This window comes from Anolis sagrei, chromosome 3, assembly GCF_037176765.1.
Source record: "Anolis sagrei isolate rAnoSag1 chromosome 3, rAnoSag1.mat, whole genome shotgun sequence".
Lineage (NCBI taxonomy): Eukaryota > Metazoa > Chordata > Lepidosauria > Squamata > Dactyloidae > Anolis > Anolis sagrei.
In genome coordinates this window covers 99,853,443-99,881,198 of record NC_090023.1, presented here as the reverse complement: position 1 = coordinate 99,881,198, position 27,756 = coordinate 99,853,443, and the positions used below count along the sequence as shown (strand labels likewise).

Here is a 27,756-nt window from a genome sequence, read left to right as displayed (position 1 = left end):
TACTAAATAATAGACTGGGATCAATGAAGATAAATAAGGCATGTTGTTAAAAAAATCTACTTTAAACTAATATACTTTTTAAAAAAGTAATTTATTTACAACTCATCTTTTACAGTAATGATTAGAAGGCAACTTACAGCACCATACTCGTCAATATATAATTCCAAAACAGTCACATATTTCAAAACCTAATACATTTAAGTTTATTCCCCATCGTAATCAAGAACATCTGAGAAGGTGGTCCCAGATGAGCTTATTATCATAGAAGCTTCCCGTTTCATTCACTGCCAGAATGGGATAATGTTCTAAGCATCTGACATATTTGTATTTTTTTTTTAATTTCCCACTGGTTCTCCATCTTTTTTTTCTTTCCAAATAAAGTCAAATGAAAAAGACCACAAATAACCATACATTGTCATTTTTTTCCATTAGGTGCACAGATCCAGAGTCTAGATTGGACATGAGCAAACTTCAGTCCTCCAAGGTGTTTTAGACTTCAACTCCCACAATTCCTAACAGCCAGAATTGTGGCAGTTGAAGTCCAAAACACCTGGAGGGCTGAAGTCTGCCCATGCCTGGGCTAGACACATTGAAGCAAAAGAAAATTTCTTTCAGTCATCTCTGTATAGACCCACCATTGATTTTTTTCCTTATTGCACACTGTGCCCCATGCAAGTCACAGAATATATTCTTTCATATCAAATCTCTTGTACAGCTGGGATAGAAACTGTTTTTTTAAAGACCGCAATGAAGAAATGATTGCATAAGAATGTCAAATGACATATTTGAATCCACTGTGTGCTTTCTTTTAGAGGAAACATTTTAAAATGTAAAACTCAGACTTTATAATATCAACGTAAAATTCAAGACCTATCCAGTCATTTTTTTCTTAAAGGGGATAATTTTAAACACTGTTTGAAAGAATGCTGTTTTTGAAAAAGCACGAATCTATAAGCAAACTCAGATACCTCTGCCATTATACTGATCATTATTATTCATACTGGGCTGCCTTTGAGAACAATTCAGGAGTGTCAGCTAGCATAGAACACAAATAATATTCTTGTTTAGGCAGGTGCAACACAATAATAAAATTTTGTTCCCTCAGTACTCGTATTTTTTTCTATTCTGGAGCACACAAAATACAGCTTGCCCATTTATCTCCAGATCCAATGCAAAGGATTTTAGCCCTGAAGGTCCCAATTGTTTTAGTGGATGTCTCCTCATGTAAAACAGCAGTAAGATAGGTGGGTGCTAGATTGGCCTCTATACAGGGTTTTTAGCAAACTAAAACCCTGTAGCTTTAGGAACCCATGACAGTTACTTACAAGTAGCTATGATCATCTCTGTGGTTATTTATGAAACACTATTATTCTTCCAAAAAACAGACAACAGTTCTCTTTAGCAAACCTGCTCTCTGACATTGTCCATTATGTGCCTGTTTATTCTACTGCAGTGGTTCTCAACTAGGCTTGGGTAACAACGGAAAAATTTGGTTCTAAACTCGTTTCGTTTTTAGGGGGGCCCTTGCATTTCGTTTTTTTAAAGAATTCCGAAATTTTCCTTTAAAAAAGTTCGAAATAAACGAAATTTCGTAAAATTACGAATCGATTCGTTAATGGCGGACGCGATTGCGCAATATGCTAAAAATCCCTCCAAATGGGACAGGGGGAACTTCTGAAGCTTCCCTCTCCCTCTGTTGTTTACTGTTGGTGTGATAATTTATTTTTTATCATTGATAAAACAAACAACAACTATAAAACTTGCACCAGACATAGGGAAATAATTACAAAACAATTTCGAAACAATTTCGAACCAACTACGAAACAATACGAAATAAATTGGAGAAATTGTTTCGATTTTTAATTATTCCTCACAGTAGTCCTGCATGGCTCAATATTGGATCGTAAGCTAATTTAAATACGAATTAATAAAGAATTACGAAATTAATGAACGAAACCGCCCAAGCCTATTCTCAACCTGTGAGTCCCCAGGTTTTTGGCCTACAACTCCCAGAAATCGTGGCCAGTTTACCAGCTGTTAGGATTTCTGGGAGTAGAAGGCCAAAACATCTGGGGACCCACAGGTTGAGAACCACTCCTCTACTGATTGCGTCACTTACAGACATATCTAATTGACTTTTGTCTTGGTTCTATTACAGTTATTATTAGCAGTGATTATTTTTTTAAATTGCAGAGAATCAGTATCAAGCTTTTCAACTAAATAAAATGCTATACAAACACACACACGCCATAAAAGCATTGCTGCTTATTATGGCAGGAAGGTTTTGCAACACAAAGAGTTACCACCTCGCTATGGAATTAACAAGCACCTCTATACATCAATGCACTGTCTCTACTCTTGATACTTTCTACTCTGCTCTTGATAGCCAAGTATCCAATAAAAAAGGAAACATTTTGTAGACAATATAGTCGTGTATACTTCAAGACACCCACTATCCTTACATGTCTCCCAGTTCCTCCTCACAATCAACTTTCACCACATTTCACAATAGGTAATATCAGGAGAGAATGGAGAAGGAAGCAATCTTGTATATTATATTAACAGAATATCCTACTGAAGTGGTCATTATGATAGCATTTAAAATCATAAAACTGTAAAATAACACTCTGATGCCATTAGAATGACCAAACACACGTTTCATTTTATATTGAGCAAATGCACTGTTTGTGGCATAAAAGGCTTCCTGTGCTACTAAGTAAATAAATAGCAACACACTCCATGAAAAATGTAATCCAGTAAAATAGTCCAATTTATTATAACTACAATATAGCAATGGGAATAGAAGATAAATTATCAATAGTCTTGGACAATGGAAAAGTGAACTTAGTCCACCTCATCAAAACAATAAATGACTGACACTGCACATGAAAATTTGTATTAAGCATTCATTTTATGGGTTGTTCTTCACATGTTCCTCACAGAGGAAAATATAGACCTGTTTAGGGCAAATTAACATTTAACATACAGAACACATACATGATTTTAAGTATTTCATTTACAAGAGGACTTTGAGCACAGATATCTGTACGATTATGTGCAACCATGTGAAAAACCTCAGTAAATCCTGCAAGCAAATCTCAGTAGATACTTCAAGTACTGAACTGTCACAATGCTGGAAAGAATATATTGCTGGAGTTTCAGTAGTTTCACACAAATCTCTGTTTTGCTAAGTTTGTTCCATTCCAGCCATGAGCGACAAGGCTAAGGACTCCACTGTGAATCAAAACACAAGGTGTTAATATTTATAGAAGAAAACAAGTCAAGTGTTTATTAACTAAAGACAAAAAAAATGCTAGTGAACTAAACATGTCACAAATAGTTCATACCATTTCTTCAATAATCTTCTGAAGTTACACATCGTTCTAACAATTGCCTATTAAAACACCCAAATACTTCTCACTGCACATGATATAATACTGGTAATTATGTTTAAAAAATAACTTAGTTTGAAGGCATTAAGAAATTACAACATATTTGTAAGTTTAAAATCTCATTATTTAATTTTTAAAATATCCATTCTGACAACTCACAATGTGGGAAGGAGCCTCGACACACTGCTTTGTTCAATACCGTCACAAGGAACATATGGCAGTTTTTAAAATCGGATTCCATCTTAGTTATAGACTCCATCCTATGAATAGTAGAAGATAATTTAAGCAGACAATACTCACAAAAATAAATTTCACAAAGTAAAACTATACCTTTCCAATATTGCATGCTGTTTAATTTTGAAGGGCAGAATCACTTAGCAACTTAACTGTAGCTTTCCTACACAAATCTGGAATATATTTATGCTTTTAAAACAAATGAGGAATAGTGTAGGCAAATAACGGGGGCATCAATTCAGCCACATCCACCTAGCCAGATGTTTTCCCAACATCACATAATTTTATTTGACCAATATCTTGCTTTTGACATGAGATCCATATATTACCTATACAGTACTTTTAATAAAATAGCTAAACCAATCTGTTATACCAGAAAATTTAAATATTAAATCACTATCCACTTAAAACATTAATTCAGAATATTTAAAAACACATATTCCAAAATTTAATAGGCATTTTTAAAAGATTTTATTTCTAGAAAGAAAATAAATTCCTTAAAATCAGGGGATGGTCCAAGCATTATGAAACTTGGTGGGCCAGCAGTGGCAGATGCATCCTCCAAGTGTGGCCATTTTCATCCCGATAGCCATAAAAATGACAGGAAAGGGAGCCCGGGAGAGGGGGGGGGGGCATTGCCACCAAAGGGCTGGAACTAGCAGCATTTTCCGTCTGTGGACAAAAAAAATGCCAATTTGGGCATCCATCTATTTTTGGGAGGCACACAAAAATGAGTCTGTGGGGCCCCAGGTATCTGGATACATTCATCCAAAATGCACAATGAATTTGCATGTGCTTACTTCCAAGCTCCCAATCCGGCTTGCCAACGCTCTGCAAACATCAGTACTAGGTTCAGCACTTTCATTATAGCTTCTTTCACAAAACTAACCTGAAAATGACATGTCAAAAGTAACAGCTGTGATCATTTTGATTTTGAGATTCAAATGTATATTTTCCCAGGTGCACACCAATTTCCTACTCATACTAATTGGTTGTATGGCTTTATCTAAAAAATTGCTGCTCCTGGACATTCATTTCAATGTTGCTAAATCAGGCATATCAAATACAAGGCTCAAGGGTATTATCCAGCCCTTTAAAAGTTCCCATGTGGCCTTTAATTCCCATTCCACATTTCATATAAAAAGATTAATCCAAAACCACTATTCAAATGCAAGGATCCAGATATTATGAAGCCATTTAAAAGCCCCTTGTGGCCTTTAGTATGCATCTCATATGCCATAAAATGGACTCTAGCCAAAAACACCTCTTCAGACTTGGGAGACAACATCTTTCACAGGAAAATTAGGCCAATTTACCACTTCTTTTTGTATTCAATTTGCATGGTATTGTAGCAAACTTGAAAAATATGGGTGCCAGGACTCACAGCTATCCCTATTAAATTGGGACAATCAAATCGTATAACTTTTTTGAAATTGATTTTCTGGGGTTGTTTGAAGATTACTACAAAAGCATTCTTCCCTTCAGGGATATACATTTTACAAACAAAGCAAAAATATTAGTTGTGCTACTGCAGTTCCAAAGCCATATATGAACCGTGATTTTTGTGAGAACATGCAATCTGAAACCAATGTTCATATATGGTTTAGGAAAAGTTAGTGTTGAGGCTCAGCGTCTTGGCAGTGAAACTACTACCGGTTGTAGGAGAAGGAGGAGTGATGCTGAGTCAGAGCTGGATCAGCGTCAGCTGAAGCGTATTCGGGATATCATTTTGGCACCTAGCGACATGGAAGATTTTGCAGGGTTTGGACCCGAGGATTTGGAGGAATTAGATTATCGGGGAGTAAAGCAGGTTGCCAGTGAGTCTGATAGTGGTGAAGAAACTATGAGTAAACAGCTTAAAGATACAGCTGACAATTCCAGTTCAGATGAACTGGAAGCCAGTAATGGGGAAATGGAGGAGGAATTGGACTGGACTCGGGTTAGGGAAATTCAGGACATATGTACACAGCCCACGTCTAGTGACGAGTTTGAGGGATTCCAAGATACATGGCAGGCAGGTACATCTTGGCAGGATCCTGGTTTGGATCAACGCTGGCAGAGATGGCGGAGTAACGAGCCAGCAGCTGAAGGAAATGACCCAGATGCTAGTGATGAGGATCAATCTAGCGATAGCGATTGCTAATAAAATGGGGGTTCTGGGATGTGTAGCTTTGCAGAGGACAAAGCGTTGTATCGGGTGTCTTGTTCTGCCTAATCTCCATTTAGGTCCTGGGAATCCAGCTATCTTGTCTTCGTGTACCTTGACTTCGGATTGGAACTACGTGAGTGACTTCGTCTTGCCCGTTTTTGGAACGTCTCTGGACCACGTCATCTGCCTGCCAGACTTTGTTTGTTGCCTGTCTCCGTTATCGACCAAGGACTGTTTGACTCCGCTTTTGCCACTGTTTGTTTTTGCTCCAGCTTTCCTTTTTCCTGAAACTGAGTCCTGGGATAATCCGGTTTATCTCTGTTATTGTTTACCTGCACGAAGGTCCTTTTGTTTTGCTAAGTAGCATTGCTGTTTAAGTGCTGCTAGCTTGTTAAAGACTCATTAAAGACTTTTGTTAACCCTTAATCTGCTGTGTTGGGCAATCTTTGGGACCTGAGTCACAACGGTTAGGCATTTTATTCATAAAGCTTAATCAAAATGGTAGACCATCTGTCATGTAATAAGTACATTTGTATTTGCTTATGTGCCTTCAAGATGACTCTGACTTATAGTGATCATATTTTAAGGTTTTCTTGGCAACATTTATTCAGATGAAAGCTACTGAGTGTGAACAGCTTAAAATCACCCAGTGAGTTTCTACAACTGACTGAGAATTTGAACCCCAGACTCTTAGTGTCTATGTCCAACACCCAGCCACGACATCATGCTGATTCTTTCATATATCTGTATCTACTCATATGCAAACACACTCAATCAAAAATCCTAGAGACATTTAAAGTAATGCAGATATTTGCTTTATGAACTAAATATACAATACATATGATCACTGACCCACCTTTTCCCTCAATAGGCAGCGATCGTGGATTGTAGAAAGGTATCTGTAATGAATTTTTATTAGTTGATCCAAATCTTTTGCTTCTTCTACCTGATGTTGAAATTCCAAACCCGTGCTGTGAAGAATCTTTAAAAACGAGACAACATGAACAATAATAATTAAAAAAAAACTTTGCATTCAGTGATATCTCATTTTCTACACAAACCTATAGTGCTTTTCCATTTTTGGCACCTTAAGGTACCAGAAAACATGGATTTTGCATTTATTTTCATTTTAATTTTTTTGATATAACAGGTCAATAATACTACCAGTCTGAAAGTCAAATGGACTTAAAAATACTAAAGAAAAAAACCAATTATTTTTGTTTTTCTTAGGCAAAAGACATTTTGAATTGACCTGCTATAAAAAATAGAAGATGTATAACAATACCCTCCCCTTTCTCATTCTTGTATGTACAGTAGACTAATGGAGAGACCCAACTTACTAACAAAACTCCATAATCAATTTATTATATTTCCTTGTCCTTTCTCCCTACTCTAATGGTATAAAAGTGTGAAAATGAAATAAAACTCTTTGAAACCGAAGGAGGAGGAGGAGGAGGACAACAAAAACAACAACAGCAACTTTCAATTCAGAAAAGTTGCCAAATTACAAGGATTGGGGAGCTGACTTAGTAACTGACCTGTTTTGCCCCAAATAGCTGTTGAACACATTAATAACATCAACAACAATATGTAGGTGTGTGTGTACAATAAATATATACATATATTATTTATACTCCATTTTCCTTTCTTACATGGAACTCAACAGCCTCAACCCCATTTCAGTACTTTCATATTATTATTTTTCAGCATCTGCCTTACATAACTATATGCATGTGAACATAAAACTGATCATTGGGATCAATCAAATTATGGTTATATCGACTATTTTCATATATATTTATTATCTATCTGCCTGTCTATATAAATATTTTCCTTTCTTAAATGGAGCTCAACAGCCTGAACCCAATTTCTGTACTTTATTTTATGTATTTTTTCCAGCATCTGTCTTATATAACTATATGCATGTGAGCGTAAAACTGATTATTGGTCTCATTTAAACTTATTATTACATTGACTATTTTCATATACATCTATCTCTATCTATGTATCTATATCTATATAAACATATTCAAGAAACAATAAATCAATTAATTGGAAAAAATACTACCCGTCTGAAGACACCAGATAAATATGTTTTGTAAATGACCACAATCCACATCCAAGGAAATCAATACACTCTACAGATTAAATCATTTTTAGAACTCAATGTTTTTTCCCCCTCATGATAATATAATACCACATTGCCCATATGTAAGAGTAAACCTCTGAAATATCATTGGAGACTGGAAATATCATGGTGGCAATCACCACCTTTGGTAAGCCTCCAAACCTTACTAAATTACAAAATCACAATATTTTAGTGCTAACATATGCAAAATAAGCATTAGAAATTTCTCACTTCCTTGTCTCATTTGCCAAGATGCATCTAAAACAGCTCAAAATGTGGAACTGGGGCATGTTGATCAGTTCAAAATATAGAGTAAAGCCAGCTGATCCATATACTAAATATATTATGTTGTGCACAGGGTTTCTTGTATGACAATATATGGAAACTGTATTTCTAGCAACAATAACAAATAAATTGTATGCTCCCAAAGCATTTTAATTTAGCAGAATTGTTTAATTTAAAACCTAAATAGCTGAAAGTAAAACCTAAATAACTGAAAGTGAACATTAGCAGCAAATCCGACTGTTAAGTTAAGCAATAAGTGAAGCCCTTTTTTGCCCAACAAAGGGTAATAGTAAATCATTGACATCTGCTGTCAGAACAGAGAATTCCAGTCAAATGTTTCTCCAAGATTCTAAGAGTCCCCAATAGGTTTCAAAATTGGCTAAGGGAAGCTGGGAAATCCTCCAAGGTTGTTTATAGAATAATTGGCAGGGATGCATAATGTAAGTGAAGGACAGTAAGTTCCAAAAGTCCTACCAGTGAAATATCAGATTTATCATGAAATGAACATTAAAAACATCTGCACAATGTCAGATGCCATTCTGTATTGTTGGAAAAAGTAAACCACTTGTAAATCTTACTGAAAATAGTGCACGCACATCCTATTGTAGCTTACAGAATTACTAAAAGTGATGAAAATCACATGGATTGCAAATGACTGTACATCACTTACCCTAGTCATGATGTAGTTATGCAGGCTGTTAACAAAGTGCATGAGCTTCATCCTCAAAAGGAACATGCGATGAGTTTGTTGTTTAATGGGATCAGTTTGTGCCCCAAACTGAGAGAGTGCTTCTTGTACAAATATAGCTCCTCCTTCATTCTGAGTTTTTTCTTCTGCTTTTACTAGTTCTTAAGAAAGAGGGGGAAATAATAAAAGGTTAGGAGAAAGAGCAAGACTATATAACCTAAAATTCTTACAATGTTACTATTATTTTGACAATTTCCTTTAAATGTACTGAGCTTGAGAAACTGTTTAAACAGCAGAGGGCAGAATTGTCCTGATGGAAAAAGACAAAATCTTTAGGCCTAACTTCCTGTATAAAAACGTAAGTGTGTGTGTGCACGCGTGTGCATGCGCCTTAAAGTTGCCTATTGATCTATAGTAACCCCATGAATTTCATATGGTTTTCTTGGGCAAAGAATACTCAGAGGTGGTTTTCCCATTCATTCTTCTGAAACGTAGCCTACAGCTAAGTATTTGTATTTGTTGGCACTCTGATATCCAAGTACTAACCAGAGCTGATCCTACTTAGCTTCCAATACCGGAAGCGATCTGCAGGCTTTAAGGTATTTAGGCCTGAATGTTTTTTAGTAGAACTAAAAATAACTGTAAACAAGAATTTAAAACTGGACAGTTTTATTACGAAGCAGATGATATACTATTTATAAAATTGAGAGATGTGTATATACAATACTTATAGAATCATAGAGTTGGAAGAGATCACACAGGCCATACAGTTCAACCCCCTGACATGCAGGAAAACACAATCAAAACACCCCCGAAGGATGGCCATCCACACTCTGCTTCAAAACCTCCAGAAAAGGAGACCCCCACCAGCCAGCAAGTCAGCATATTCCATTGTCCAACAGCTCTTGATCAGGCTATTAAACTCATAAGCATATTTTTAAATTGGATTTTTATCATTTTCTACTGTGAAACACCCAGGAGCAATGTTACTGCAGAATAGTTTCAATCCAGCAACATCAAGAGGACCACTAGTTTCCTATAGAGCAAATTAATTTCCCAAGGATAGATTCCTTATAAACCAAAATAGCACCACATATTTACATGGTTATCAGAAGACACAGGGAAAATCAAAGGTTTGCAGAGGTATCAAAATCTCCATATAAGGAAGAAGACAAGAGCATAACTCAGTGAGGACGGATCATAATCAGTAGATCCAGAATGCTGGATGGAGAAGGCTGAAATCTGAAAGAGGAAGCAGGAAAACAAAGGCCTACCCTAGAAAAGGACGTTGCTGTCTTGAACCCCAAATAGGAAGTACCAGCAGCAAGATCTTTTTATCTTTCTTTCTAATCAATCTTTCTCTGCACATTTGCCACAACACTTACTTCTCCCCACATCCCCTGCTTTCACAGATTTTACATTCAATTTTTTTCACCGTTCCTCTTTCCTCCCTGCAAGGAAGAATTCTAACACATAGAAAAATGTATTTTCCAAAACCTGCAAACAGTGAGTTTAATAGCTCAGCAGTCTTTAGTGCTACGTTTTTAATTGTACAGAAATAAATATGCCCATGAATTATCTTACCATGAAATCTTAGCACATCCAGACTATACTTGGCCCACTTTATTTGTAGCAATAGAAGAAACACTTGATTATAGATTTTCTGACATTCCACACTTATAACTATATCCACAGGCCAAGGGACCTAAAAGTGGGGGGGGGGGGGCAACACAGTGATGCAATTATTCATTTATGTGTTTATTTTGATTATATATTATCTTAACATTTGAACATGAAGTCATTATTTTATTTCAATCTTAATTCAGTTCAATTTGTCTTACCTTGTAGCTCAGTATTAAACCATCCAAAGTATGAACAGGAAGTTTCTTCTTTGCTATATCAATATTTTCACACAGTATAGATAGCCTACATACAAAAACAGATGTTAGGGGCCAAAATGTGCTTTGCAAAAGCTAATCAACATGTTTAAAATATTACCAATAAAATCAACCTAGCTACCATTATTTATTTATTTATTTATTTACCGTAGGCGACTCCTAATGGAAACATTGCAATAAGATATAAAATATCTCTGCTTACTTTCAAAACAAAGTTGAACTTGTTTGCACAAATTAAGTCATAAATGTCTTAATATTGATATCATTATGTTCACTGCTTTTATCTTTCAGAGCATCTTTGTTACATTTTGCTTAGAACCAATAGCCCTAATGCTTATGTGAATACATGCAGAGCTAGTGCACTTTTTCAACTCCAATTTGCTACATTTGGGAGTCCTAGTCAAATTTGAATACACTGATTAGTAATTACAGAGTTGGAACAGATCTCGTGGACCATCCAGTCCAAACCCCCTGCCAAGAAGCAGGAAAATTGCATTCAAAGCACCCCCGACAGATGATCACCCAGCCTCTGCTTAAAAGCTTCCAAAGAAGGAAACTCCACCACACTCTGGGGCAGAGGGTTCCACTGCTGAACAGATCTCACAGTTAGGAAGTTCTTCCTAATCTGCAGGTGGAATCTCCTTTCCTGTAGTTTGAAACCATTGTTTCATGTCCTAGTCTCCAGGGCAGCAGAAAGCAAGCTTGCTCCCTAATTGTTTCTTCAAAGTACCTTTCTACTGAACTGTATTAATTCAATTCCCTGTGGATACTCCCCAGAACAAACAATAAAGCCTTCCTGCAAATAATGTACTGTACATCGGGTATACACATCTGCAGTCTTCAACCTAACTTCAAAATCCCACCGTAAGCAATCTCTTCAGCGCTCTGGCAAAAATGAACAGTTCTTTGAAGCATGATAGAGTTGGGGAGATAGAATAAAAAGGCCGATTCCATCCACTTTAGCCTCTGGTCTTATAAATGCAATTTGAAAGCATACCTCAAACTGTCCTCTGGATAGCGCTGTCCAACTGCTTCTTGGAGCTGGACATTAAGAAACGGTTCATTCTGCCAAGTGTCTTTCTCTCGTATCTTATCAAAAATGGATGTGTAGAAATCATACATAGTATCTCCAGCCTCCAATAAGAAAAAGTTTCTCATTGCTTGCAAGTACTCTACCAGCCTAAGCAAGAAATACATGTTTATACTTCATATTATTACACCGCACATTTTAGTACTTCAGTGTGTGGAAAAAGTACATTGTTCTTTATTTCTCATAAGATTAGAGCACAAGGTCATCCAATGAAGATGAATAGTGGGAGATTCAAGAGATTTAAAAAGTAGTATTTACAGTTAAACTACTGAACCCTCTGCTGAAATCTGAAAAAGTTAAAAGCTGGATGAGACAATTCATGAAGGATATGGATATTGTGGCTACTAGCTATGATGTATGTGTGTGTGTGGGGTAAATTCAAATTATTAGTCCCAATCAATTGAATTTACCAAACAGCTGACTTATCAAGTTCCCACTGATTCAACTGGTATACTCTGATGGTGATTAACAAATAGATTTAACTCATATAAGCCTAGGTACTAGAGGCAATGTGTCTTTGCATAACATTTATTGGGCAGCACAAGCCTGAAGGAAAAGGAAGGAGTGACTCTTTTACCAGAATGCGGAAATAGCCTTCACTGATCCAATACACTTTTCTATAGGAACCAGGCAGATAGAGACAGGAATTTTAAAAAATGACATAATTGCGTATGGTCTGATTCAACACAGTAAATAAAAAAAATAAATTAAGCAATTACATTAAGACACTTGGCTTCTAGTTAGGCATCTCTCATAAGGATGTAGAAATGGCTTTACATTACTAAAACTGTTCTGCTAAACTAAAATATCAAATGGAGAAATGAAAGTACTCATTATATACATGAGTTATTTCTTTTTTAAAACACAAAAAACTGTTCTCACTGAAGTTGAACGCAGGAGGCCTGGTTTTTCTGCTATTCTCTGCAATAAGTACACATTTAGGGGGAAACCCCTATTTTTTAAAATGAACTATGAAAGTCATGCATGGTTACATCAACCATGCAAATGCACATATATATAGTAATTCACTGTCAGCAGATTTCCTTCCATCATATTTCTGGGAAAATACATTCTTTATTTTTTTATATCATAGACAAGGATTGGAGCCTGTTATCGATTTCCTTCTCCTAACTCCTAACATTGTAACAATAACAGTCAAATGCTGGATTTACAGTTTGGAACTGAATTATATGGGTCTACATTGACCATATAATGTAGATTCAAGCTGAATTATATAGCAGTGTAGATCCATCCCTAACTTATAAGGAAGTTTCTTCCACCACAGGAAAGAGGTCTGGGTTCTATTCTGAGTGAGAACATGTCCTTCACTGAATACTGAAATTCAATCCAGGTCCCCTCTAATGGCCACGAAGCTTGTAAGTATTGGCTATGTGCCATTGGTATCAATGTATTTATTTATTATTTACCTCATTTGTACCCTTCTCAACCCTGAGGGGGACTCAGAGCAGCCTTACACATCGGCAACAATTCAATGCCATAAAAGCAACATACAATTAAATAAGCATTTACATTAAAAATCAAAGAATTAATACATCTAAACAATTGCATCAATTATTAAAATCACACCATCTATTTAAATTCTTACCTGTAATCTTTCTTCAAAGTTTGCATTAAATTCCCACAACACTGTAGATATTGTTTGTCTATGTGAGGATAAAGACAAGACCTCAATGTCAGTTCAAATGTTTGACATGTAACTGATTCAGATGATCTATCCACACAAACATCATCAGCAGCAAGTGTCTCATGGAAGTTATTCTGTTCCAAATATAGCCTAAAAATGATAAAAACAATATTTAGAATTTTCATATAAATTCATCCATAAAATATGTATGTTCAGCTCTCTTACATGCTTAGGGATGTGAGGAGGGTGGTGGATAGACAAATTCTGCCAAGACATAGGGACTAGATTTCCACAGAACTTCTGTCTCTAAAGTTAGATTGGATCTCCAGTATTAAGGAAAATGAGAGAAATATACATTTCGAGGATTTTTGCAACATTAATAGGACTTGCAGGTTTATATAGAAATACATACCTGCAGCTAAGCTATCTGTGGCATGCTGAGCCCCCAGTTCTGAGGACAATTAGCTTGCTAACTGGGTCCTCTTGAACAAATCTCATGGCCATCTAGGTAAAATCTGCAGACACCAAAGTCTCTTGGGGAATTGTATTCGAAGCACCATCCCATCCACTTCCTAATCCTAAGTATGTTGAAAATTGATCCCCATTTACAGAATGTTCAAAAAAATTAACCTACATTACAATTTGGATAACAGGAGAAAAACTAGTTTTTTTTATTTCCCAGTGGTTGATGAGCTGTAATCTAAGGCCTTATGAGGCAAAGCCTGTAATTAAAGCTAGACTTCATGGTGCTTGGCAGAAGATTATAGTTTATATAATAACTTGTCTCTATTCCACCTCACCCCCCCCCCTCCCAAAAGCAGAGATCCTCACCAATTGAAAAAGTCAGTAACCAGTACTTCTCAAAGAAATACTAAAATAAAATAATCAAATAATTATGTAACTTTTGGTTCTTCATCAGTTTCTAAAGCTCTCCCAGATTATTGTGTCACTGAGGTAAAGATGAAGACTATGACAAAAGTGAACGAAGTGCCTCTGGCACTGCAGCAAATATGCAATTTGCACGTCCTTCCAACTTCACTCTATCCCCAACAACAATTAATTTCCACAACAAATTCCAGTGTCCCCCCCTCCCCCCGTAAAACTTATCATTGCAATTTTAAAGCAAGCAAATCTACTGTCAAATTATGCATCTAACACTATACTTTGATTGCCACATTCTTTTTCATTACTACGGATCATGTACAGAATCACACACAAGAATTATCTGTACCTTATTTTATATGATTTCCTCCTTTCAATATTTCAGTTTATGTTTATTTTGTCCTGACCATGTCAAATCAACCACTGACAATAAAAATGAACAGCAACACTTCTGAACACTAGACTATGACAAGCAGCTTCACAGTCCCTTACATTTTTTAGTACTTTAAATATAATTATAAGTAATGTATATAACTTCTAAATGAAAGGAATTCTCAACCAGGTGTCAGAATTTCGATACAGTAAAGTGAAAAAAAAATATTGTGTCACTTCTATTACCTTGCAAAATTAATAGCCAGCAAGGGATCATGAACATCATCCAACTCCAAATGTCTTTCTGCAATAGACTGCATCTTTATTAGACTCTGCTTAGTAACCTGCTGCTCTGTAACAATATCCTGAGCAGGTTCTTCTCCGTGTCGCAGCCGTGACTGCACTGATTCAAGAAATAACATGTACAGACTCTTCCTTTCGGTATCTGAATTGAATAGTGAAATACAAGTTATTTACTCTTCAAATGCTTCCATTAAAGCCAGATCAAATGCTAACCAAAGAAAACAAAAACAATTCCAGTTTATGTTTCAGTTCCACAAATTTGAATTTACCAATATAGTTTATTATTATTATATAGCCCTTGAACTGCAAACATGTAAGTTACTAGCTCTAAGCTCATAAAAAGCAAGCAATGTCACTGTTTAATACATTACAGAAAATCATGTTACATGTAGTCCAGAGAGTTTAACAATTTGTAGGCAGCTTTAGAATCCTTTTTTTTTGCTATAGGACAATAATATAAATGCTATTTAATAAACAAACAAGCTGAAAGTTGTTATGATGTATTTAAAAATTGACTTTTAGATTTAAAAAAATATTTGCTAGTTGTGGATATGGAGAGACAACTGTATAGCAGTTTTATAGCAAAAATACCTGAAGGTTTTCCTTAACACTGAAGTACGGTTGGGATCAAGATTGTTATCTTATAGATGCCCCATAAAAAGATAGCATCGGTTCACTCAACCAACTATTCATCTTATATTAGATCTTGTCATCATCACAGACTCACTCAGCATATTAGGTTGAATTGTACACTTGATTTTTAGCTGACTTAGGGTTTCTTGAGCTACAAGTGTTTGGATCGTTCAGTACACACTTTTATTAAAGTAAGTATACATGCAGGCAAATTCAGATTTTACTAATAAGCCTTTAATACTAGAGTCTATATCACTTATCCTGATAAGACATAATTTTCTGATATTTATTTATTTATTTATTTACTTACTTTACTTTACTTATATACCGCTGTTCTCAGCCCGAAGGCGACTCACAGTGGTTCACAACCAATAAAAACAGCAATAATTCAATGCAAAATATAACAACAATTAACAACTTAACACATTACCCAATCAATAAACACTTACTACGATAACCGATCACAGTCGTCTCATTATCAAAAACATAATCCAGATTCATCATCCATTGTTCCATTCCTATGTTCATTACCAATCATTGCACTAGTTATTCGAACGCCTTTACTCAACTCTGATGCACCATCGAATCTAACGCGCAGCTCAATTTTCAAAACCCTGAAAGCAAATCTGCCCTGATTCAATGCTTTGAGGACATGGGGGATGTTGTTTCGGATTATGGGGGCTGCCAAAGAATGCTGATATCTCACCAAACTACAAATCTCAGAACTGCATAGCATTGAGCCATGGCCATTAAAACAGAGATGAGATCCCTCAAATAGGGACTCCACGTCCAGTTCCTGAAGCAGCTTCCTCTTTTGTTTTGTCTCAGCACTAAAATTACAGTATTATGTGAATCTAATTCGCACCCTAATTTTGGCAAGGTCATTTAGCCAAAAATGTGCATTAGATCTGAGTAAATATGGTAATAGAAAATTGACATTTAGATATTAAGGTCAAAAACTAACTTTTAAATTTAATTTCTAAAATTAAATTTAATCCTAGATTATTATTTTTTTACAATAAATTACTCAAGTGGGGAAACATTCTAGCTAAAACTTAGTAGCTGAAACAAAAGCTAAATTTCATAAGTACATGCAGGCAATCTAATACTAAGGTAGCAAGAAGAATGGTCCAGGACTAAAAGTGAGGGTTACAATATTAATTTACATAACAAAGAGAATTTTGCATAATAGCCATTTTTCACCTCTGGACGCAGCCTGCTGTGGAGAACCATCGGTGCACTGCAAGTTCTTCAGCAATTGCATAGACTTCCCAGCCATAATGATCTGTTTCAACACTGGTTTCAAAAAAGAGACCATGGTATGCTGCCTGCTTGAGGGTGCCAGATCACTCCCAGAACTGGCACTAGCATTGTCACTCATCTTCTCTTCATTCTCTGATTTTTCTGATACACTATACAAAGTATAAGTAGCATACCAAAAATCTCTATGGTTCACAGGAACATTTTTGTTTCTGCAGAGACAGAAAAGCGAGTTCTCTTGTTATGAGACCACAAATTCTTCACTAGTAAGAAAGTCTATATGAAGTATGTTTCAGAAAATAATTTGAAGCAGAATTTCAGGTTATAAAAGGAAAGTAGCCCACTAATGCATTGCAAACAAACTAATTCAATGAACAGAAGTACTAAAATCAATTGTAATCTCACTAGATTATAAAAATACTCTGACTGAAGAAATATTGAGTTTAGAATTAATATTTAACCATAATCACTAGCCAGAATGGACGAGGTTCTTAAGTATATCCTCAGGCATTTTAGTAAAATAATACTACCTAATGAAAATATCCATGAAATTAGAAAACTATTAACTTTTACTGGGTTGTTGTGAGTTTTCTTGGCTGTATGGCCATGTTCCAGAATCATTATCGCCTGGCGTTTTGTCCACATCTATGGCAGGCATCCTCAGAGGTAAGGTCTGTTGGAACTTAGGCAAGTGAGGCTTATATATTCTCCCACCCTGGACATTCCACAGATATATAAACCTCACTTGCCTAGTTTCCAACAGACATCACCTCTGAGAATGCCTGCCATAGATGTGGGTGAAATGTCAGGAGAAAATGCTTCTGGAACATGGCCATACAGCTAGGAAAACTCACAGCAACCCAGTGATTCCAGCCATGGAAGCCTTCAACAACATATTAACTTTGACTTTAAACAATATTTTCAAGCACTCAATAAAATGCAATGCACACATAAACTACCGCAGACCTATCGCAAGATATTCCTTATGAGAACTTTTTCACACAAAATTAAGCAATGTCCATTAGCAGTATCACAACCCACATATTCCCCTGTACATTTAAATTTTCTTTCAGTTTTGAGCATCCGTTTCTTCTTTGATCACACATTCGAGTTCAGATACTCCTCTTGATTGGAATTACATACATTTATACTAGACAAACAAAAAACAATTGGGGTGATTATTTATGGGACCCTAGCTATTGCCATCTAGGCACAATTATTGTTATCTATTCTCTGTCACCAATGTATCTGAGAAAGATGTTCATTAGCTTACCTCTGAATTATAAATTCTTTGGCAGGATCAAATAAACTTCCATGAACAATCCACTCATCCACTGTCTGTAAATATGGTCTTACTGTCTCAACCCACAGAGAAAACAAGAGAGAGACCTGAGATGAAAATTTAAAGAAAATTACGGTTTATAAATATTATGTGAGTTTATTCGAAAAGAATGTAAACCACCCACAAACTATTTTAAAATCATATCCAGAGAAATCCATCTATCCGATCATTGCTGCAAAAAGCATGGAGATATCTCCTTCTGGCTCCAAATCCCATAGGATATTATTCTAGATGTGATCCATGACAACCATGGCTATCATTGATCCATGGTTGTCATTGAGGAGGGGACAAGTTTGTTTTCTGCTGCTCTGGGGACTAGGATACAAAGCAATGGATTTAAACTTCTGGAAAAAATATTCCACTTAAGCATTAGGAAGAACTTCCTGACAATAAGAGCTGTTCTGCAGTGAAATATGCCGTCTTGGAGAGTGGCAGAGTCTCTTTCTCTGGAGGTTTTTAAGCAGAAGCTGGATGACCATCTGTCGGAGGTGTTTCGATTGTGTTTCCCTGCATGGCAAGGATTTGGACTGGATGGCCCTAGTGGTCTCTTCCAAATCTATGATTCTATGAAAGGCTTTTAATGGAACACAAACAGGAAGCTACCGCTAAAATAGAGGATCAGAAAACCTGCCAAATACACACAGAATACTCTGAATAGGCTTTATATCCCAGGCTATTATCTAGGGATAACAAATTAAACCATTAAATGGCCCTTTCTGAACCACAAAATCTTATCTTCATCTGAGAGGAGTAAAAGCTTGTTTTTCCAACAGGAATGATAATTGTTTAAGTTTGTATGCACATACCGTTTGCTCTGAAGCTTCTCCAACATTGTCATAATCCAATATGGCTTTGTACAGAGTATTAAGCAAATGAGAAGCTCTCACAACGTTGCGAGTATCAGGGGGCACTTCTGCAACTCCAGTGCTAAACACTTTATGCAGGACCTTCAGCTGTGCCAGCCAAGGAGACAATTTCTCCATTACTATAGAGAGCGTAATGGTCATGTCTACAAAGGACAAATTGAGATTCCTTATGATATAAAGTATGATTAATGTCCCACAACTCATATATTTTACTACAAATGAAGATTTATTTAAAAAAAACTTTTTTTCACTACCTGAATTGATAATACACCTCTCAATTTCAGTAAGTTCTTCTTTGAAGCTGATGAAATACTTATAGAGAGCTCGCATAAATGCCTGGTAGGTTCTAAATGGGGCTTCTACAGATTTTTTTGGTGTGGACATGGTTCCATGTATCCCACTTTCTGAGCTGTGACCCATCACTTCATCAATAAACTTTTGCAGCCTAAATACAACTTGCCCATATGCCGCTATCCTCTCCAGCATTGTTCTTAATGATTTCTGTAAAACAAAGCAGGATATCTCAGTATTATATAACTTAAACCCTTTGACAAATGAATATGTACGTATGGCTTCAATGTAATTTTATGATGAAGAAACAGCTTTCATTGCAACTTTACAAAGTAAAATACAGGGGATATCAGTTACCACCATTTCTGTACCAACTCTTCCCCTCATGTGACAGGCAGGGTTTCTATGCACACATTATTGTTGAGACCTGGATTGCTCATTTAACTTACACGTGTCAAGTGGGTGACCATGATATCATTTCTCGCAGTAATCTTTCCTTCATTCAGCTGAAATATAAACAGCTTTTTTACACCTGAAAGAAGCCTGTAAAAAACAACCAGACATAACATATATAAAGCACAGAACTTTGCTATACCTTTTTGGTAAATTTACCAAATTGTGCATATTCATAATAGAAGGCACATTCCATAAAATCCCAGACAAAGAATTAATACCAATATTACTTATGGCTTACATAGCTGTATTGGTACAATATGACTGTGAGTATATGCTGCTATAGTAGAGATACTGTGGCAGTTTCAGCTGTTATTATTTTAAAAATGCAAACCAACTTTATACAAGTAGTTTGCAGACTGTATTAAGAAAACACTTATTTTTAAAAGTGATTTATTTATTTACTGTGCTTGTTATGACAAAGTTTAAGTTTTGAAATGTATGTTTCTCTCAATTGTTTAGTGAACTGCAATTTATTGACCTGCATTATACAAGTCTACACTGACCATATAATGCAGTTTCAAACTGCATGATATGGCAGTACAGAAGGGGCCTCTGTCACTGGTAAATGTCACCATGAAGTTAACCAAGTCTCTGTAAGGAAAGAAGCAAAATCCTTTGAAGAGCTATTAATTTCACACACACTCATACTCCTAAGTGTAATTTCAAGGACAATGAAGGACTCCCAAATATTACACTAAAGATATAAGTTTTGCTATACAGTATTGAGAAAATGCCAATAACAGAATTGTTGAAAATGAAAACACTGAAATAAACCATCATATAACCACTTTTCTAAAACCTATAAAGATCTGCAACATGTTAAGATTATTCAATATCAGAATATCAGACAGATTTCAAAAGTCCTGCCACTTACCAAATCGTTTCACGAATAACCTGTGTTTCCGTAACAAGAATTCTTTCTTCTGGCATATACAGCGGATCTGTATTATATAAATGCTGCTGCCTGTGGGAGAAATCATTCATATTTTGTAGCTGAAAATACTTGTGAAGAGTATCAAACGTTATTTGTGTATTCTCTTCTTCTACAGTTTCAGTAGATGTATAGAAGAATATAATAAAATGAATAAATTGTAATACGGATATAGAATTTGTTTAGCTACTCACCATACAGCAGCTAAATTGGAATGGAAATGTAAACTATGGGAAAAACGGGCTCCTCTTCCGGTCCAGTATGGAGCAACTACATGTTGCTCCAACCAGGTACGTGCATCAGGTTCACCTGCAGACAATGTAAATGCAGACAATTTCAACTGTAAAATTCCATTAAAATAAAAGGGAAGATTCCCCATATATGTGTGCATGCACGCACACACACACACACAATAAACAACTATAGAATGCAATATTAGTTCTATACAAAAAAGTCTGGAAACTTGGATTCAACCGGTTATACAGGTTAAGCCTCTCTTATGTGGAATTCCAAAATACCGCAAAATCATCCACGTGCTTCTGATGGTTCAATATACACAAACTTTGTCTTATGCACAAAACTATTAAAATATTGTGTTGCAGTGGTTGTGGTCGTACCTCTCTGCCAGTTTCCAGATGGGGATGCTTGGGGATAGCTGCTTCTCAAAAACAAGCTGTTATATGGCATCCCACAAAGTGCCATTCTATTCCCAATGCTCTTTAATATTTGCATGAAGTTGCTGGGAGATAACCCCTATAGGCGTGGGACGGTGTGTTATCACTATGCTGATGACACCCAAATATATCTCTCCATGCCTTCAAAAACAGCTTCACCTAAGGATAGCATGTTTCCTCTGAGTAAATACCTGGAGGAGTGGATCAGTGGTTTTCAACCTGGGGGTTCCCAGGTATTTTGGCCTACAACTCCCAGAAATACCAGACAGTTTACTAGTTGTTAGGATTTCTGAGAGTTGAAGGCCAAAACATCTATGGACAGACAGGTAGAAGACGACTGGGCTGGATAAAGAAAAACAAATTGAAACTGAATCCAGATAAGACAGAGGTGATTGCCATTAAAGGTACAAACCTAGGAGTAGAGGTGTGTCAATCCAAAAAGTTTCATACAGAACTGAATTGCACAATCAATAAATTATTTTCTAATATAAAGATTCTACCAAAATAAGTCAAGCTACAGAGAACAAACCTTTCCAGGTAACATGAGATGCTGACTTCTTGTTTTGATCTTGATCTTCTTGTGGTGTCCTGTCCACCTGAATGCCAGAGTCTTCCCTACTCAAAGGCTCAGCATCCTCTTCATCATTACTTGCATCAGACCACTCCTGTCAAAATGTAAGTATATTACTATATGTCCCAGCATACTACATTCCAGCAGGACTGGTTCTGATGGTACATTTCTAGGTGTTTTGCATTAGATCATTTTTGTTTCCAACAATTTAACAGTAGTGGCCAAAACTATTATTATTATCATCATCATTATTATTATGTTTATTTATACCCCCCTTTATCTCTCCTGAAGGAGACTCAAAATGGCTTAACATAAAAGCAGTAGCATACAATTTTAAACATACAAATATGCAAACATTCCAACAGAAATATATTGTCGAAGGCTTTCATGGCCGGAATCACTGGGTTGTTGTAGGTTTTTCGGGCTGTTCCAGAAGCATTCAGAAATAAATATAGACAGTATTTAAAAATTCAGTTAAAATTTTAACTGAATTACGTGAAGTCGATTCAATGTGAATGAACTTCACACTGAATCGGCTTCACACAATCAATGGGAATTTGGTAAATCAGCAACTACATAAATTCTACTGATTAAATTCTAAGTGGGACTAGAAATCAAGTTAAGACTTGGCTCTTCATTTTGTGTTGTTGTTCATTCATTCAGTCATTTCTGACTTCATGGACCAGTCCACGCCAGAGCTCCCTGTCGGCCATCACCACCCCCAGCTCCTTCAAGGTCAAGCCAGTCACTTCAGAGATACCAACCATCCATCTTGCCCTTGGTCGGCCCCTTTTCTTTTTTCCTTCCATTTTCCCCAGCATCATTGTCTTCTCTAAGCTTTCCTTTCTTCTCATGATGTGGCCAGAGTACTTCATCTTGGCCTCTACTATCCTTCCCTCCAATGAGCAGTTGGGCTTTATTTCCTAAAGTATGGACTGGTTGGATCTTCCCGCTGTCCAAGGCACTCTCAGAACTTTCCTCCAGCACCACAGTTCAAAAGCATCTATCTTCCTTCACTCAGCCTTCCCCATGGTCCAGCTCTCACATCCGTAGGTGACTATGGGGAATACCACTGCTTTAACTATGCGGATCATTATTACCATATCCAAATTGTATTGAGGGTAACACTCATTCCTTGTTTTAAAAAGGCACTAAAATGAGCTTCTTAAACATATTCCAAGATATAATGAAATGCAAAAATATGCTAAGAAATGGGGCGGGGGGATTATTTCTGAATTGCCAATGGATTTTCAGTACCAAATAGAGATCGCTGTCAGTTTGAGAAGCAGAAGGATTAGCAGAAGAATAATCCCCAAACTAGAAAAAGATGCTAAATTATTTAGCCCTATGTCATGATAAAACAGTGTATTACTTACTGGTGTCTCTAAATCAGGCGGAAAGTCAAATTCTTCACCTTCCATTAAGTATTTTCCCCAATCAAATTCTTCTTTTTCTGCAGAGAGAACATATCAAGAGCCATGGCTACTTATTTTCAACTGCCTTCTAAGCAATTTTCTATCACAATTTTCCAGCACAAGATAGTTGAGCTGAGATAATTTGAAACTCAAAACACGAATAAGGTTTCAATGTACTTCATAGCAAGTTATTCATTGCCCTTTGTTTAATCTAAAAGTTCTTCCGCAACCAATCAGTTTGGGCCTCTGAAAGAGGGATCTGTCTCTTTCTCAGCAACCAGAAAAGGGTGAGGAAGGGAGAAAGGGGTAATGAAGAGACAGAAAATGGGAGAATCTATTTGGCCTTTTCTAGTACTGCCAATGGGCAGCCTCTGAGAAGTTACTTCTGAAGGGATGGTATCTTCAGCATAAAAATATTTTCCTACATAAGCAACATATTAGGAATAATTCACAAAACAAAAAGAACTTCATATAAGTTTAGCAAACAAAACATGTTAAGATGTCAAAAATAATAGATTACATTTTCCACTCAGTTTCCGCAATACAAATGCATAAATACATTCAATATACTGAAACGTACCCACTTCTTTCTCTCTCGGTTTTTCTGTATAACTGGTGTTGGAAGGAGAATCAGACAAGCATAGCAGGAGAGAGAGTAGAGCATAATGGGTCTCTGTCTTAAATACAAAAGATAAACAAGCAATTCAGTGAATGGAATGCATTTATTAGTAATTAAGGAATTTAGCAGATTAATTTTATAATGACTTATTTAGTATTACAACATAAGGTCTTCAGTTTACCATAACTTAAGAAGAGACTCGGGATATGAAATCACTCATGAAACAAAATATCAGTCGACAGAACAGTGTACTTCCATTAACTCTGCTCATTTCATAGCAAGAAATCTGAGTCATCGCAAAATGACTAAAGACAGTGAAGCATTGCTAAAATCCACCCTACAGGTTTCATGATAAATTTCAGCTCTTCAGTCTATGCAATGAACAATAAATGTCAAAGGTTTAATTAACTGACATATTCTGGGAAGTTTCATTTTCTGAAAAGAATGGTTATTACCGGATAAAATATTAGAACCGCCTCATAAAGAAATGCAACGATCTTGCTGACTATTCCCATCCTCACCAGACCACCATTTATCTTATGGACATATATCCACTTTCCCATACCCATTACCAAAAAACTATAGCTACATGTCTTCAAACATTTTTGGACAATAGAAATGGATGTTGCCATAGTCATGCAACCTTCTGCCGATCATATTACTGGAAATCTCAAAGCAGAAAGGTTCCTTTAATACATGTTTAGCTAAGCCTGATAACACCCATTTGCAATAGCCTCTGCAATGCTGCAGTTGGCCTATCAAAAATGTGGTGTCCCCCGTCCCCCCCATAGGACTGTAATCCTAGGAACCAGACTAACACAGCGGCTTAAACTGCCTGCTATAGAAGATCCTGCCAACCAGAAGTTTGGCCGTCCAATCCCGGGTCGGGGGTCAGGCCAGCTTCTGCTCACCTAACAGTTCGAAAACAATAATGTAAATAGATAAATAAGTTCCACTTTGGCGGGGAGGTTAAAGGTGCCCTGATAAAACATGCCGGCAAAAATCCGACCAGGAAAGGCATCCATGGACAACAGACTCCTCGGCATGGAAAATGAAACAGCACCTCCCCATGGCTGAGTCAAACACAGCTGGATGTCGGAGATGAAAAGAGGGAAGCCTGCCTCTGTTTATGTACTGTCTGTCTCTGTCAATTGTCAATTGTATAATAGCATTGAATGTTTGCCATATATGTACCTGTAATCAGCTCAGTCCCCTCAGGGAGATAGAGAAGAATATAAATAAAGTATATATTATTTAATCCTGGATGTTTCGTTATCTGCAGCATTAAGTTATCTTGTTTATATGGATATGTCATGCAAACGCAATACAAACACTTGCTTTACAAAAATCAGTTAGGGGTTTATCCATCATACAGTGATTATAGCGAGAACAAATGTAAAGAAGCAATAATACAATTGGGGGAGAAACGCATACCTTTGTTCCTTCAGTTGTTGGAAGAGGCAAATTCAGAAACTTTTCCGTTAATTTTTTCCAACTTGCAGCTTTTACAAGTTCTGAATGAACAACCAGCTTTTCATAAATTCTGTGTCAAAACAGTGAGGTCCTATCTATTAATATATCAAAAGTAAAGAACTAACATAATGTCTCAAAATAAAAAAGAACTTACCCTTCTATTGTTTTCTCCACTTTGTGACTACTTACATCGAGAAATCGATGAAACCTGAAGGAAAAAAATGCAAGAACATGTTTTGCATGAGGAAACAAAATGTCTTGAAAAAGAAATGAAACAGTTTTAAGCAGTTTTTGGTGTACGCAAATGAAGCAATAAAGCACTGCCGTATCAAATGTACTATTCCATGTTTGTGAACAGCCAAAAAGGTATTTTCTTCTCTGCCCACTCTGCAAATGTGCTAATACCTCCCTTAAAGTTGCCGATTTTGCAAGAGAAACAATGGCTCTCCTTGGAATACAATGAATACTTTCATATTACTATAATGCTGTGGTTCTCAACCTGTGGCTCCCCAGATGTTTTGGCCTTCAACCCCCAGAAATCCTAACAGCTAGTAAACTGGCTGGGATTTCTGGGAGTTGTACGCCAAAATACCTGAGGAAACACAGGTTGAGAACCACTGAAATGGCTTCTTTTCTGGCACTACTTTGAGTAACATTGTTTAGAGCAGTGGTTCTCTGTGAGTCCCCAGGTATTTTGGCCTACAACTCCCAGAAACTCTAGACAGTTTACCAGCTGTTGGTGTAGGGCCCTATACCCCTGGAGAAATTATACCAGTGGTTCTTAACCTGGGGTCCCCAGATGTTTTGGGCCTACAATTCCCAGAAATCCTAACAGCTGGTAAACTGGCTGGGATTTCTGGGAGTTGTAGGCCAAAAGAACCACTGGATTATACTGTTTAGCCGGTATTGCACCACCTGACATCTGCCAGGAAATAGCAGCCAATAATGAAAGGACCATGGCAGTGACATCTCCAGTCCATCCTCTGTTCAGATATCAGCCAGCACTTCAACGCCTTAAATTAAGAAATAGTTTTCTAAGATCTACAGAGATACTCGCAGGAACATCTCAGCAAGCGAGAGTCCAAAAATGGCAGGCTAAAACCCAGAACCTCGATCCATGACTGATATTGAATGAGAGATTCCCTGCTGGGCACACAGAAGACTGGGTGATTTAAAAGTCCCTGAACAGACTGCACCCTGGTACCATGAGAAGCAAAGCCAACCTTAGGAAATGGGGCCACAAAGTGCATTCCATGACACGTGAGTATGGACAAGAGCAAACCATAGACCACTTATTATAATGCAGTCTGAGCCCTGCCACATGCACAATGGAGGACCTTCTTATAGCAACACAATGGCCAGCTACTGGTCAAAGGACATTTAGTATAATTCCAAGGTTTTTTTAATCTTTGTGTTTCAAAACTACATTACAACTGTACCCTCGATTCGCTTCTGATACGATAAATAAAATAACCAGATGTTAGGATTTCTGGGAGTTGAAGGCCAAAACATCTGGAGACTCACAGGTTGAGAACCACTGGTTTAGAGGCAGAGAAAAAAAGAGCACACAAACTGACCAAATTTGATCTAACCAGACCTCATGAAGGACCAATTTCAAATTATATGTTTTTCTGTAAATATATAGGGTGGAGTGGCAAGTATTAAATACAGTAAAAATTAATTCCAGAAATCATCCCTGAATATGTTGAAACCCTAGAAAAGGTTAATCACTAAAACATACAAATAAATGTATTTTTCCCAAAACACTGAAGGTTTGTTTGGTTTTTTGGTCGTGTCAGGAGCGACCTAAGAAACTGCAAGTCGCTTCTGGTGTGAGAGAATTAGCAGTCTGCAAGGACGTTGCCCAGGGGATGCCCAGATGATTTTGATGTTTTTATCATCCTTGTGGGAGGCTTCTCTCATGTCCCCGCATGAGGAGCTGGACAGGGGTTTAACCCACTATGCTACCAGGGGCTCCTAACACAGAAGGTGAAGTGAGCATACATTTAATCCATAATGAATGTATAGAATTGGTACCTCCAATGCAATAACAATCAGTAAAGTGTGGCTATGAAAAAAGTAAGTGAAGAAGAATCAGATACATTTAGGGAGGGTTGTTTTATGAACTGCCAACTTGTTTAGAATTAAACTCCATTTCT

The 27,756-nt window shown here is 36.7% G+C and overlaps 1 protein-coding gene across 1 annotated transcript in view; it reads right to left on the bottom strand.

The window, feature by feature from the left end:
- Positions 1-72: 72 nt before the first annotated feature.
- The window catches only part of TUBGCP5 (tubulin gamma complex component 5), a 28,310-nt gene continuing 626 nt past the window's right edge, over positions 73-27,756 (bottom strand). The window contains exons 2-23 of the mRNA XM_060769829.2: positions 25,752-25,805; positions 25,559-25,667; positions 24,086-24,182; positions 23,467-23,543; positions 22,049-22,184; positions 21,040-21,154; positions 20,789-20,878; positions 19,908-20,001; positions 19,422-19,668; positions 19,108-19,310; positions 18,233-18,348; positions 16,903-17,171; positions 15,010-15,208; positions 13,471-13,659; positions 11,772-11,954; positions 10,718-10,802; positions 10,461-10,581; positions 8,859-9,037; positions 6,632-6,757; positions 4,427-4,515; positions 3,552-3,652; positions 73-3,234 (exon numbers count right to left, since the gene is read on the bottom strand). Of these exons, the coding sequence (XP_060625812.2) occupies positions 3,188-3,234; positions 3,552-3,652; positions 4,427-4,515; positions 6,632-6,757; positions 8,859-9,037; positions 10,461-10,581; positions 10,718-10,802; positions 11,772-11,954; positions 13,471-13,659; positions 15,010-15,208; positions 16,903-17,171; positions 18,233-18,348; positions 19,108-19,310; positions 19,422-19,668; positions 19,908-20,001; positions 20,789-20,878; positions 21,040-21,154; positions 22,049-22,184; positions 23,467-23,543; positions 24,086-24,182; positions 25,559-25,667; positions 25,752-25,805 (2,926 nt within the window). The 3' untranslated portion in view covers positions 73-3,187. The remainder of the gene's footprint in view (positions 3,235-3,551; positions 3,653-4,426; positions 4,516-6,631; positions 6,758-8,858; positions 9,038-10,460; positions 10,582-10,717; positions 10,803-11,771; positions 11,955-13,470; positions 13,660-15,009; positions 15,209-16,902; positions 17,172-18,232; positions 18,349-19,107; positions 19,311-19,421; positions 19,669-19,907; positions 20,002-20,788; positions 20,879-21,039; positions 21,155-22,048; positions 22,185-23,466; positions 23,544-24,085; positions 24,183-25,558; positions 25,668-25,751; positions 25,806-27,756) is intronic.